Source organism: Mus musculus, chromosome 3 (genome assembly GCF_000001635.26).
Source record: "Mus musculus strain C57BL/6J chromosome 3, GRCm38.p6 C57BL/6J".
NCBI lineage: Eukaryota > Metazoa > Chordata > Mammalia > Rodentia > Muridae > Mus > Mus musculus.
Window position 1 is genome coordinate 15,492,708 of NC_000069.6, and position 13,305 is coordinate 15,506,012.

Here is a 13,305-nt window from a genome sequence, read left to right on the forward strand (position 1 = left end):
AATCAGAGGGACTATAGGTGCATGCTTGACAGCCGATGACATTGTAAAAGGGAGAGAAACCATAAGCATTTGAAGAGCATCTTTATGTAACTTCCTGTTCCAGCAGGACCTGCTGGGCTTGATTGCATATACAGTACTTCCATTAGCTAATAGACTACCAGTGTGTATGTCCTACTTTATAATTTGAAAGGCTTTATCATGACCATTTCATGAAGGGCAGTTCAGGTTGCATGGTAACTTGGTGTACTATTGTCAGATGTTCATTTCCCAATAAGGTCCTATGGCAGGCCAAGAGTGGTTTTTCAAAGTGAGAATAGTTGTCTGCAAATGATGGTACAGCTTTGTTCCAAAATCCCAATGATCTCTTCTGTGATTCACCTACAGTGTCTTGGCAGAGGCTCCAAATAGCATCTTTCACTGTCACTGATAACTTAAGTACTATTGGGTCTTCTGGATCATATGGTTCAAGTGGTAGAGGAGCCTGAATGTATTGGTGTGCCTTCTCCTATCACAGGCCGCACAAAAAGATAGCAGCTTTCTGAGTCACTTCTTAAATTGACCTGGGTAACACTCTCAAATGTGAAATGAGAAATGTGCTGTCTCCAGAATCCAAATAGACCTACTTAACTTTTGCTTCTTTCTTGGTGGTGGGAGTAGCCAGGTGAAATAACTCATCTTTCACCTTAGAAGCAATATCTGTGCATGCCCTATACCACTGGACTCCTAAGAATTCTACTGAGTCCTTGAAATTTGGTTGGATTTATTTCCTATCCTCTGATATGTATATGTGTTACCAATGAGTCCCAAGTGGTTACTACCTCCTGCTCACTTAGTTCAAGAAGAATAATCTCATCAATATAGTGCACCAATGTGGTATTTGTGGAACAGACAGAAAATCAATATTTTTTTCTAACTCAGTTATGACATAGGGCAGGAGAGTTACTATATCTTTAAGGGAAAACTGTACAAGTATTCTACTGGCCTCACCAAATGAAAGCAAATTGATTCTGGAAGATCTTATGGGCAGGTACTAAGAAGCCATTTTGGTAGATAAATAACTACATACCAGGTACCAGAAGATATGTTAATTTTCCCAAATTACAAAACTAGATCTGGTACAGCAGCTGCAATTGGTATTATTACCTGATTTAATTTTCAATAGTTAACTGTCATTCTCCATGATATATATGTCTTCTGAACTGGCCAGATAGGAAAGTTTAATGGATATGTGGTGGAAACCACCACTTCTGCTTCTTTCAAGTCCTCGATGGTGGGAGCATTTACTGCAATTCCTCCAAGAATAAGATATTGTTTTTAATTCACTATTTTCATGGGCAGAAGCAACCCTAAGGCATCCATTTAGCCTTCCTAACCATAAAAGCCTTTGAAGAAATAATATAGTTTTGGTCTGGCTAATGTGAGCCAAAGCTGTTTGCAGAAGCTTTTCCCTTCCCCCTGCTGCTTGAGGAATTCTCCCTGTCCCTGCCAGTATAAACAAGCCTTTCCCTGCCATTGTAAATGAGTTCAAGACTACCCAGACCCTACCCTGTCTGAGGGCACTCACTAACAGTCAACATGACCACAACTGCCAGAGCAAGACTAGCTGCTATCAAAAATTAGCCATAAAAAATTAGCAATCCCTGGGACCCCAGCCTCAGTTTGAATTTGAAGATAAACCGACCTTGATGAAAAAGTTTCTGACACACCAATAGCTGACCACCAAAAGTAAAAAAAAAAAAAAAAAACTGTTACTTTGCTAGCTAATAATAATAAAGTTCTGTAGCCTCCCCCCCCCAAAAAAAAGAGTATTAAAAAAAAACTGTACTGTTAGCAATCGGGGTTGACTTTCTCTGTGAGGCTGAGCAACCCCATGCACATTGGAACAAAAACCTAGTGCCATTGCAGCAATCTATTGTCAAGCTGTGTTTCTGGGGGTCATGTTCTCAACATCTGGGCCCCTGGGGGTCATAACACCTTCACTCCACAGGTCAAGGAATCAATGTGAGAATTCTGCCAGCTTCTAAGTATATCTATCCCTATTATACATTCTGTAACTGGGAAAATGACCACAGGGTATGTTTGAGTACCTATTAGAACTACTATGAGTCAGTCATTGGCCAAAATGTCATTAATGACCATAGATCCATACACCCCTACTTTAACTGGAGGGCAATAATGTTTTTTTGGGATCTCCTGGGATCAACGTCAATTCAGAAGCAGTATCCAATAGACCCTAGAACATCTGATTATTTATTTTCCCCTGGTGTACAGTTAACCTTGTAAAAGATCACAGGTTTCTTTGGGGAAGAACTAGAGAATGGCCAACAACAAAACTTTTGGGTGTCTTGTTAAAATCCATCATCAGGGGAACCTGGCCACAGAATCATTCAAGCTGGTTCTGGGTTTGCAAACTGGCTCCAGTATGAAAAGTGATTCACTGACCAAAATTACTTTTTGCAATGATCCAATGAAGTCTTTATTTCATTTGTGTGAGAATTTTTCTGCTTATATAGATCAAACAGATATGCAGTAGGCTTCCTATTTATTTTATGCCTTGAAACACTATGAATGATTAGCCAGTACCCAGTATGCCATCCATTGTTTCCTTTATGCTGTCCATTGTAATAACTAGGATCACCTTGACTCTGGAGATTCAATGCTGCCTGGACCTTGCTACCCCGGGGCCCAATTAAATCCATCATATCTAATTCATCTTATTTTGCATCAGCATCTCCAACCTTAAGGTCTGTGACAAGGAAAAGGGCAAAAACAAAACTCTCCAAATGTCCTGGTGACCTTCTCACCAGCTTATAGCTTATAAAATTTATGAAGGGCATATCTTTTGGGCCTTTCCATTGTGGAGGACTAGGTTGTACATAACATATACAGTCTAGCATTGCAATTTCCTTGAGCCTTAAATTCCTCTCATCAACATTAAGCAAGGAATATCAGGTATCTCTAACTTCTTTTCAGTAGGTGTGCTCTTCAATTCTGTTTTGTAGTTCATTCCAGATATAGTCAAGTTGACAGCCAAGACTAGCCATTACCATGTACATCCTTAAATTCTTTTAATAATGAAAATAAAGACAACAAGAATACAATTCAATATGCACAGCTTTAAAGTTCTGGGATAGCAATACATATGCAGAGGTACAACAAGAAATTCTGAGTTGAAGTTGTTCTTCTAATTGAGTCCTTAGTAGTAGTCTTCAATAGCTGCTCATTAGCACTTATTTCCATTCGGAGCCTCTACGAGAAAAGTGATGGTATATATTTAGGATCCAATGTGGTGGGGGATGAAAAGGAAAATTGTGATGAACCAATTCTGACTGGATACTTCTTTGACCATGTACAAATTATTTTAGTGCTAAAGTGTGCCTGATACAGCTCTCTTTCTATCTTTCTACATGGCTGTCTTGAATGAAAAAGATATCTATGTCAACAAAATGACATGCATCATTTCAGTCTAGCTCCTGAATCATGCAGTCTTCTGAGTCTAATCTTCATAATTACAGACAGGTTAAAGGAGAAACAGTCATTTTTACGGGCCATATGAAAGCAGTAAATTTTGGACACATAATCTAGAATGATCTTTCTTTTGAACTCCTTGTCGTTTTTTTTACTATCATTGACTCAAATAGGAGATCTGAGCCAATACACCTTATCCTATGCCTGGACCTATCACATCTACTGGGACACATTGGACACCTCTATTGATTATGGACCGAACAATTCCATAATATGATAAGACTTTTGCTATGTGGAGGGTCCCAAACTCCCCAGAGGACCCTCCACACCGCAGGCACACTAGCACACCCAGGATCTTGAGTTCACTGGTGAGTGGAACACAACATATGTTCCAAAACACATGGAGGGTTTTGTGCCAGAAGGAACAGGGACAAAGGAAACCCATTCGACCAGTGGCTGGGGTTCATTCAGGATGGCGCCAGCTCCATGCCATCTTGGGCATGAACTCAACAGGCCCTAGCACACCCATGATCTTGGGATCACTGAGACCAGTGGATGCAGGAGAACACATGGGCAACAGACATAAAGAGAATCTTGGACAGGGTCCCTTTGGGCCTTCATTCTCAGCAAGGAGTTGGAGCTGAGACCCGGAACCCTGGGCACCTTCTCCATCAGAGAGTTGGCCTCCAGGGAGGGCTCTGACTCCAGGAATCAGGAGGTAGATCTGAGCTCCAGACTTCTAGGCACCTTCCCTGCAAGAGGAGAGTTTGCCTGCAGAGAGTGCTCTGACCAATGGGACTCAGGAGATAGTTGAACTCCCAGGAGTGCTGACAGAGGCCAACAGAATCACAGGAGGAACAAGCTCCAGCCAGAGACACCTAGAGCATCTAACACCAGAGATTACCAGATGGCTAAAGGCAAAAGTAAGAATCTTACTAACAGAAACCAAGACAACTCAGCATCTTCAGAGTCCAATACTGCCACCACAGCAATTCCTAGACACTGCAACACACCCAAAAAGCAAGATTCAAATTTAAAATTATATCTCATGATGCTGGAAGAAGAATTTAAAAAGGACATTAATAACTCACTTAAAGAAATACAGGAGAACACTGCTAAAGAGTTAGAAGTCCTTAAAAAATTATAGGAAAATACGGCTAAACAGGTAGAAGTCCTTAAAGAGGAAACACAAAATTCCCTTAAAGAATTACAGGAAAACACAAGCAACAGGTGATGGAATTGAACAAAATGATCCAAGTTCTAAAAATGTAAGCAGAAACTATAAAGAAATCACAAAGGGAGACAACTCTGGAGATATAAATCCTAGGAATTAAATCAGGAACCATAGATGTGAGTATCAGCAATAGAATATAAGAAATGTAAGAGAGAATCTCAGATGAAGAAGATTCCATAGAAAACATGGACACTGTAGATTGCTTTCGGCAAGATAGCCATTTTCACTATATTGATCCTGCCAATCCATGAGCATGGGAGATCTTTCCATCTTCTGAGATCTTCTTTGATTTCTTTCTTCAGAGACTTGAAGTTCTTATCATACAGATCTTTCACTTCCTTAGTTAGAGTCACACCAAGGTATTTTATATTATTTATGACTATTGAGAAGGGTGTTGTTTCCCTAATTTCTTTCTCAGCCAGTTTATCCTTTGTGTAGAGAAAGGTCACTGATTTGTGTGAGGTAATTATATATCCAGCTACACCACTGAGGCTGTTTATCAGGTTCTATGGTGGAATTTTTAGGGTCACTTATATATACTATCATATCATCTGCAAATAGTGATATTTTGACTTCCCCATATTCAATTTGTATCCCTTGACCTCATTTTGTTGTCAAATTGCTCTGGTTAGGACTTCAAGGTAAACCAATGGAATAGAATTGAAGACCCAGAAATGAATCCACACACCTATGGTCACTTGATCTTTGACAAGGGAGCTAAAACCATCCAGTGGAAAAAAGACAGCATTTTCAACAAATGGTGCTGGCACAATTGGCAGTTAGCATGTAGAAGAATGTGAATTGATACATTCTTATCTCCTTGTACTAAGGTCAAGTCTAAGTGGATTAAGGAACTCCACATAAAACCAGAGACATTGAAACTTATAGAGGAGAAAGTGGGGAAAAGCCTCAAAGATATGGGCACAGGGGAAAAATTCCTGAATAGAACAGCAATGGCTAGTGCTGTAAGATCGAGAATTGACAAATGGGACCTCATAAAATTGCAAAGCTTCTGTAAGGCAAAAGACACTTTCAATAAGACAAAAGGCCACCAACAGATTGGGAAGGGATCTTTACCAGTCCTAAATCAGACAGGTGACTAATATCTAATATATATAAGGAACTCAAGAAGATGGACTCCAGAAAACCAAATAACCCCATTAACAAATGGGGCACAGAGCTAAACAAAGAATTCTCAACTGAAGAATATCAAGCGGCTGAGAAGCACCTGAGAAAATGTTCAACATCCTTAATCATCAGGGAAATGCAAATCAAAATAACCCTGAGATTCCACCTCATACCAGTCAGATGGCTAAGATCAAAAATTCATTTGACAGTAGATGCTGGCAAGGATGTGGAGAAAGAGGAACACTCCTCCATTGCTGGTGAGATTCCAACCTGGTACAACCACTATGGAAATCAGTCTGGAAGTTCCTCAGAAAATTGGACATAGTACTACCGGGTGATCCAGCAATACCTCTCCTGGGCATATATTCGGGAGATGATCCAACTGGTAATAAGAACACATGCTCCACTATGTTCATAGCAGTCTTATTTATAATAGCCAGAAGCTGAAAAGAACCCAGATGTCCCTCAACAAAGGAATGGATACAGAAAATGTGGTACATTTACACAATGGAATACTACTCAGCTATTAAAAAAATGAATTTATGAAATTCCTAGGCAAATGGATGTATCTGGAGGGTATCATCCTGAGTGTGGTAACCCAATCACAAAAGAAGTCACTTGATATGCACTCACTGATTAGTGTTTTTTAGTCCAGAAACTTAGAATATCCAAGATACAAGTTGCAAAACACATGAAACTCAAGAAGAAGAAAGAGCAAAGTGTGGGAAATTCGCCACTTCTTAGAATTTGGAACAAAACACCCGTAAATGGAGATAAAGAGACAAAGTTTGGAGCTGAGAGGAAAGGGTGGACCATCCAGAAACTGCCTCAACTGGGTTCCATCACATAATCAGCCTCCAAACACAGACACTATTTCATACACAAGCAAGATTTTGCAGAAAGGACCCTGATATAGCTGTCTCTTGTGAGGCTATGCCAGTGCCTGGCAAACATAGAAGTGGATGCTCACAATCAGCTATTGGATGAAACAATGGGCCCCTCATGGAGGAGCTAGAGAAATTACCCAAAGAGCTGAAGGGGTCTGCAACGCTATAGGTGAAACAACAACATGAACTAACCAGAACCCCCAGAGCTCGTGTCTCTAGCTGCATTTTTAGAAGAAGATGGCCTAGTTAGCCGTCACTGGGAAGAGAGGCCCCTAGGTCTTGCAAAACTTATATGCCCTGGTACAGGGGAAACACCAGGGCCAAGAAGTGGGAGTGTGTGGGTAGGGGAGCAGAGGGCAGGGGAAGGTATAGGGAACTTTCAGGATAGCATTTGAAATTTTAATGAAGTAAATACCTAACAAAAATTGGAGGAAAAGAAAAGAAAAGAAAACATGAACACAACAACCAAAGAAATGCAAAATTCAAAAGGTTCTAACTCAAAAGATCCAGGAAATCCAGGAATCAATGAGAAGACCAAACGTAAAGATAATAGGTAGACAGGAGATGAAAATTTTTCAACTTAAAGGGCCAGTAAATATCTTCAACAAAATTATAGAAGAAAACTTCCCAACCTAAAGAAAGAGATACTCATGAACGTACAAGAAGCCCATAGAACTCCAAATAGACTGGACCAGAAAAGAAATTCCTCCTGACACATGATAATCAGAACAACAAATGCACTAAATAAAGGCAGAATATTAAAGGTAGTAAAGGAAAAAGGTCAAGTACCATATAAAGGCAGACCTATTAGAGTTACACCAGATTTTCCCACCAGAGACTATGAAAGCAAGAAGATCTTGGACAGATGTTATACAGACCCTAAGTGAACACAAATGCCAGCCCATGCTACTATACCCAGGAAAACTCTCAATTACCATAGATGGAGAAACAAAAGTATTCCATGACAAAATGATCTTTACAAAATATCTTTCCATGAATCCAGCCCTTCAAAGATAATAATATGAAAACTCCAAAACAAGAAAGGAAATTACACTCTAGAAAAAGCAAGAAAGTAATCCTTCAACAAACCTAAAAGAAGATAGCCACAAGAACATAATCCCAACTTTAAGTACAAAAATAACAGAGCAACAATTACTTTTCTTAAATTTGTCTTAATATCAATGGACTCAATTCCCCAATAAAAAGACATAGACTAACAGAATTGCTACACAAATAGGACGCAACATTTTGCTGATTACAGGAAACACATCTCAGGGACAAAGACAAACACTGCCTGATCTAAAGCTGTACTACAAAGCAATTGTGATAAAACTGCATGGTACTGGTACAGTGACACATAAATGTAGACCAATGGAATAGAATTGGAGACCCAGAAATGAACCCACACGCCTATGATCACTTGTTCTTTGACATGGGAGCTAAAACCATCCAGTGGAAAATAGACAGCATTTTTAACAAATGGTGCTGGCTCAACTGGCAGTTAATATGAAAAAAAATATGAATTGACCCATTCTTATCTTCTTGTACAAAGCTCAAGTCTAAGTGGATCAAGGAACTCCACACAAACCAGAGACACTAAAACGTTTAGAGGAGAATGTGGAGAAAAACCTTGAAAATATGGGCGCAGGGGAAAAATTCCTGAACAGAACTGCAATGGCTTGTACTTTAAGATAGAGAATTCACAAATGGGACCTCATAAAATTGCAAAGCTTCTGTAAGGCAAAAGTCACTGTCAATAACACAAAAAGGCCACCAACAGATTGGGAAAGTATCTTTACCATTTGTAAATCAGATAGGGGACTAATATCCAATATATGCAAAGATCTCAAGAAGGTGGACTCTAGATAATCAAATAACCCCACTAATAATTGGGGTACAGAGCTAAACAAAGAATTCCCAACTGAGGAATCCCAAAGGGCTGAGAAGCACCTGAAAAAAAATGTTCAACATCCTTAATCATTAGGGAAATGAAAATCAGAACAACCCTCAGATTCCACCTTACAGCAGTTAGAATGGTAAGATAAAAAATTCAGGTGATAGCAGATGCTGGCGAGGATGTGGAGAAAGAGATATAACTCATCCTCCATTGTTGGTGGGATTGCAAGCTTGCACAACCACTCTGGAAATCAGTCTTGCAGTTACTCAGAAAATAGTTCACAGTACTACAGGAGGATCCAGCAATTATTCTCCTGGACACATACCCAGAAGATGTTTCAACTGGTAATAAGGACACATACTCCACTATGTTCATAGCGGCCTTATTTATAATAGCCCGAAGCTGGAAAGAACCCAGATGTCCCTCAACAGAGGAATGGATACAGAAAATGTGGTACATTTACACCATGGGGTACTACTCAGCTATTAGAAACAATGAATTTATTAAATTCTTGGGCAAATGGATATATCTGGAGGATATCATCCTGAGTGAGGTAACCCAATAACAAAAGAACTCACATGACATGCATTCAGTGATAAGCGGATATTAGCCTAGAAAATTAGAATACCCAATATACAATTTGCTAAATACCTGAAAATCGATAAGAATGAAGAACAAAGTATGGATACTTCGTTCCTCCTTAGAATGGGGAACAAAATATACATGGGAGGAGTTACAGAGAGAAAGTTTGGAGATGAGATGAAAGGAATGACCATCCAGAGACTGCTCTACCTGGGGATCCATTCCATTATCAGTCACCAAACCCAGACAGTATTGCATATGCCAGCAAGGTATATAACTGTCTCTTGTGAGGCTATGCCAGTGCCTGACGAATACAGAAGTGAATGCTCACAGTCATCTATTGAATGGAACATAGGGCTCCCAATGGAGGAGTTAGAGAAAGTATCCAAGGAGCTGAAGGGCCTGCAGCACTAAAGGAGGAACAACAATAACTGACCATTTCTCACAGAGCTCATGTCTCTAGCTGCATATGTAGCATAAGATAACCTAGTCGGTCATCAATGGGAGGTGCGGCCCTTAGTCTTCCAGAGATTACATGCTCCAGTATAGAGGAATGCCAGGTCCAGGAAGCAGGGGTGGGGATGGCTATTGAGGAGCAGGGCTGGGGGGTGGTTGTTGGGGACTTTTGGATAGCATTTGAAATGTAAATGAAGAAAATATCTCACAAATATTGTTTAAAAAAGTCTTTCTTGGAGGTGAGTGTGTCTCAAAGGGCATCATAAGATTCTTGAGGAGGCTTTATATCTTAACATTGTGTCATGAATAGCATGACCCTCCTATTCATCCTACCACTCCCATGTTACTCCATTGATTAATATCCATCTGGTGGTTTTAATATGAATTGTTCCCTATATACTAATCTGGATATTTGAATCCTGGTTCATAGTTGATGGTGCTCTTTTGAAGATTTAGGTGGTACAGCATAGATAAAGGAAGTATGTCACAGATAGTGAAGTTTGAGAGTAAATGATTTTTACACTTCCAGTTTTTTTTTTTCCAATCTGGTTCACGCTTTCTTCTTAGAAATGTGTGCACTCAGCTCTATTTATTGACTTCCTCTACTCCCCAGAATGATGGATTCATGAGATATTGAAATAGTAAGAGGCCAAATAAACCCTTTCATCTACAAACTATCTTAGTCATAGTTTTGTCATAGTAATGAAATTTGACCAATATCTCTCTTTTCCTCATAACTTACATTCAGGCATTTTGCTTCTTATGCATGTAAATGACAGTGGCAGCAATTAACAGCAGTATTTTGGATCCAAGGAGCACAGCTACAGGTATTTTAGCAATACCTGCCGTCTTCAGTTCTGAAAATCAAGGAGTACAATAAACCATTAGAAAAATCACATCATTGGTCTATACTTGACCCATTGGTTGACTTCTGATCCCTACAAAACTCTGCAGAGTTTGAGTGTGTTCTCTTTCACCATTAAATTCAGTAGTTCAACTTAGAAGACATGGTAAAGAGGGTGTCTACGTGTAGAAAAATGAAATTACATGTATATTTATCATCCTGCACAAAACTCAAGTCTAAGTGGATCAAAGACCTCAACATAAAATCGGATACAGTAAATCTCATAGAAAAGAAACTGGAAAATACCCTTGAAAGCATAGGTACTGGAGGCAATTTTCTGAACAAAATACCAATGGCTCAGGCTATAAGACCAACAATTGATAAATGGGACCTCGTGAAACTGCCTAGGTTCTGTAAGGAAACAGACACTGTCACTAGGACAAAACAGCAGCCTTAATAATGGGAATGGATCTTTAAAAAACTCTATATCTAATAGAGTTGTAATATTCAGTATATATACAGAGAAGTCAAGGAGGTAGCCACTAACAAACCAAACAGCACAATTTAAAAAATGTTTGTAAAGCTAAACAGAAAATTCTCAACAGAGGACTCTGGAGTTGCCAACAAACATTTAAAGTAATGTTCAAAATCCTTAGTCATAAGGGAAATGTAAATCAAAACAACTCTGAAGTTCTGTCTTACACCTCCAGAATAGCTACAAAAAAACTCAAGAGATAGCTAGTGCAGGTGAGGATGGGAAGCAAGGGCAACATTTTATACCTGCTTGTGTGAGTGTAAATTTGAATAACCACTTTCAAAATCTGTTTGGTGTATTTTCAGCAAACTGGGAATAGTTCTACATTAAGACCCAGCTATTCCACTCCTGGGAATATATCCAAAAGATGATCTAATATCCCCCAAAGATACTTGATCAACTATGTTCATAACAGCATTATTCATAAAACTGTAAACAACATAGTTGTCCCTCATCTGAAGAACAGATAAAAAGGCTATGGTAAAAATCTATACAATAAAATACTATTCAGCTATGAAAAAATAGACATCTCTTCTGGTCTGGGCTGGTACCCTGAGCAGCCCTTGGGCACAAATTCCGTACCCAGTCCCACAAAACCCAGATCCACTCCCAGGCACTCTAACACCCCCAGGATCATAGTATCAGAGGAGGAGGACAAAATAACTGCCCCCAAATCTGGAGTCACTGGGTCCAGCGGGACCCAGGCACCCAGGAACTCCACCGGACCAATTTCACTGATTCCTTCAAGTCTGAGCAGGTGCCCTAAGCAGACCTTGGGCACAAATTCTGCACCCAGTTCCACAACATCCAGAGGAAGCTCCACTCCCAGGCATTTTAACAATCCTGGGATCATAGGATCAGAAGTGCCCTGAGCAGACCTTGGGTGCTAACTCTGAATCCAGTCTCACAACACCCTGGAAAAAGTTCTATTCCGGGTACTCTAAAATATCCAGATCCACAGGATCCCAGGAACATGGTCACACAAGAATTGCAGGGTCCCAAAGGCAGCTTTACTCCCAGGAGCTCAGACAAACGTAGGATCTCAGGAACACAGGATCTCAGTATCACAGGATCATAGAGTCAGCTGAACTCTGAGGCGTTCTGACACAACCAGTATAATAGGAACTACAGGCTTGAGTCAGATATAATGAAAGCAAGTAGAACTAGAGAAAAATCTGATGGTGGGAGGCAAGTGAAAGAAAATAAGCAACAGAAACCAAGGTTACCTGGCATAATAGAACCAAATTCTACAACCATAGCAAGTCATGGATACACCATCACAACTGAAAATCAAGATTCATATCTAAAATCAATTCTCATGATGGTGATAGAGGACTGTAAGAACATAAATACTCCCTTACAGAAATACAGGAGAATACAGGTAAACAGTTAGAAGCTCTTAAAGAAGAAACACAAAAATCCTTTAAAGAATTACAGGAAAACACAATGAAACAGGTGAAAGAAATGAACAAAATCATCCAAGATCTAAAAATGGAAATAGAAACAATAAAGAAATCACAAAGGGAGACAATCCCAGATTTAGAAAACCTAGGAAAGATATCAGGAGTCATAGATGCATGCATCATCAACACAATACAAAAGATAGAAGAGAGAATCTCAGGTGCAAAAGATACCATAGAAAATATTGACACAACAGTCAAAGAAAATGCAAAAATCACCAATCTACTTACCCAAAATATCCAGGAAATCCAGGACACAGTGAGAAGACCAAACCTAAGGATAATAGGTAGAGAAAAGAGGGCGATCCCCAACTTAAAGGGACAGTAAATATCTTCAACAAAATTATAGAAGAACACTTCCCTAACCTAAAGAATGAAATGCCAATGAACATACAAGAAACTTACAGAACTACAAATATATTACACCAGAAAAGAAATTCCTCCTCTCACAAAATAATCAAAACACCAAAATGCACTAAACAAAGAAAGAATATTAAAAGCAGTAAGGAAAAAAGTTCATGTAACATGTAAAATCATACCTGTCAGAATTACACCAGACTTCTCACGAGAGACTATGAAAGCTAGAAGATCCTGGGCAGATGTCATACAGATCCTAAGAGAACATAAATGCCTGCTCAGGCTACTATACCCAGCAAAACCCTTAATTACCACAAAGAGAGAAAACAAAGTATTGAATCACAAAACCAAATTTATATAATATCTTTCCATATATCAAGCACCCCAAAGGATAATAGATTGAAAACACCAACACAAGGAAGGAATCAACCAAAAAAAATAATCTTACAACAAAACC

General features: G+C 39.3%; 1 protein-coding gene across 6 annotated transcripts in view; it reads right to left on the reverse strand.

Moving 5' to 3' along the window:
• Window positions 1-3,046: 3,046 nt before the first annotated feature.
• Sirpb1b (signal-regulatory protein beta 1B) overlaps window positions 3,047-13,305 on the reverse strand; it is a 79,314-nt gene continuing 69,055 nt past the window's right edge. For 5 of the 6 annotated variants that reach the window (XM_017319689.1, XM_006530083.1, XM_006530085.2 and 2 more), the window contains 2 exons: window positions 10,395-10,509; window positions 3,052-3,249 (listed from right to left, as the gene is read on the reverse strand). In XM_017319689.1, coding sequence (XP_017175178.1) covers window positions 10,397-10,509 — 113 coding nt within the window. In that variant the 3' untranslated portion in view covers window positions 3,052-3,249; window positions 10,395-10,396. Of the gene's footprint in view, window positions 3,250-10,394; window positions 10,510-13,305 lie in introns of all 6 variants that reach the window. The other variant, NM_001173460.1, reaches the window with a different exon arrangement.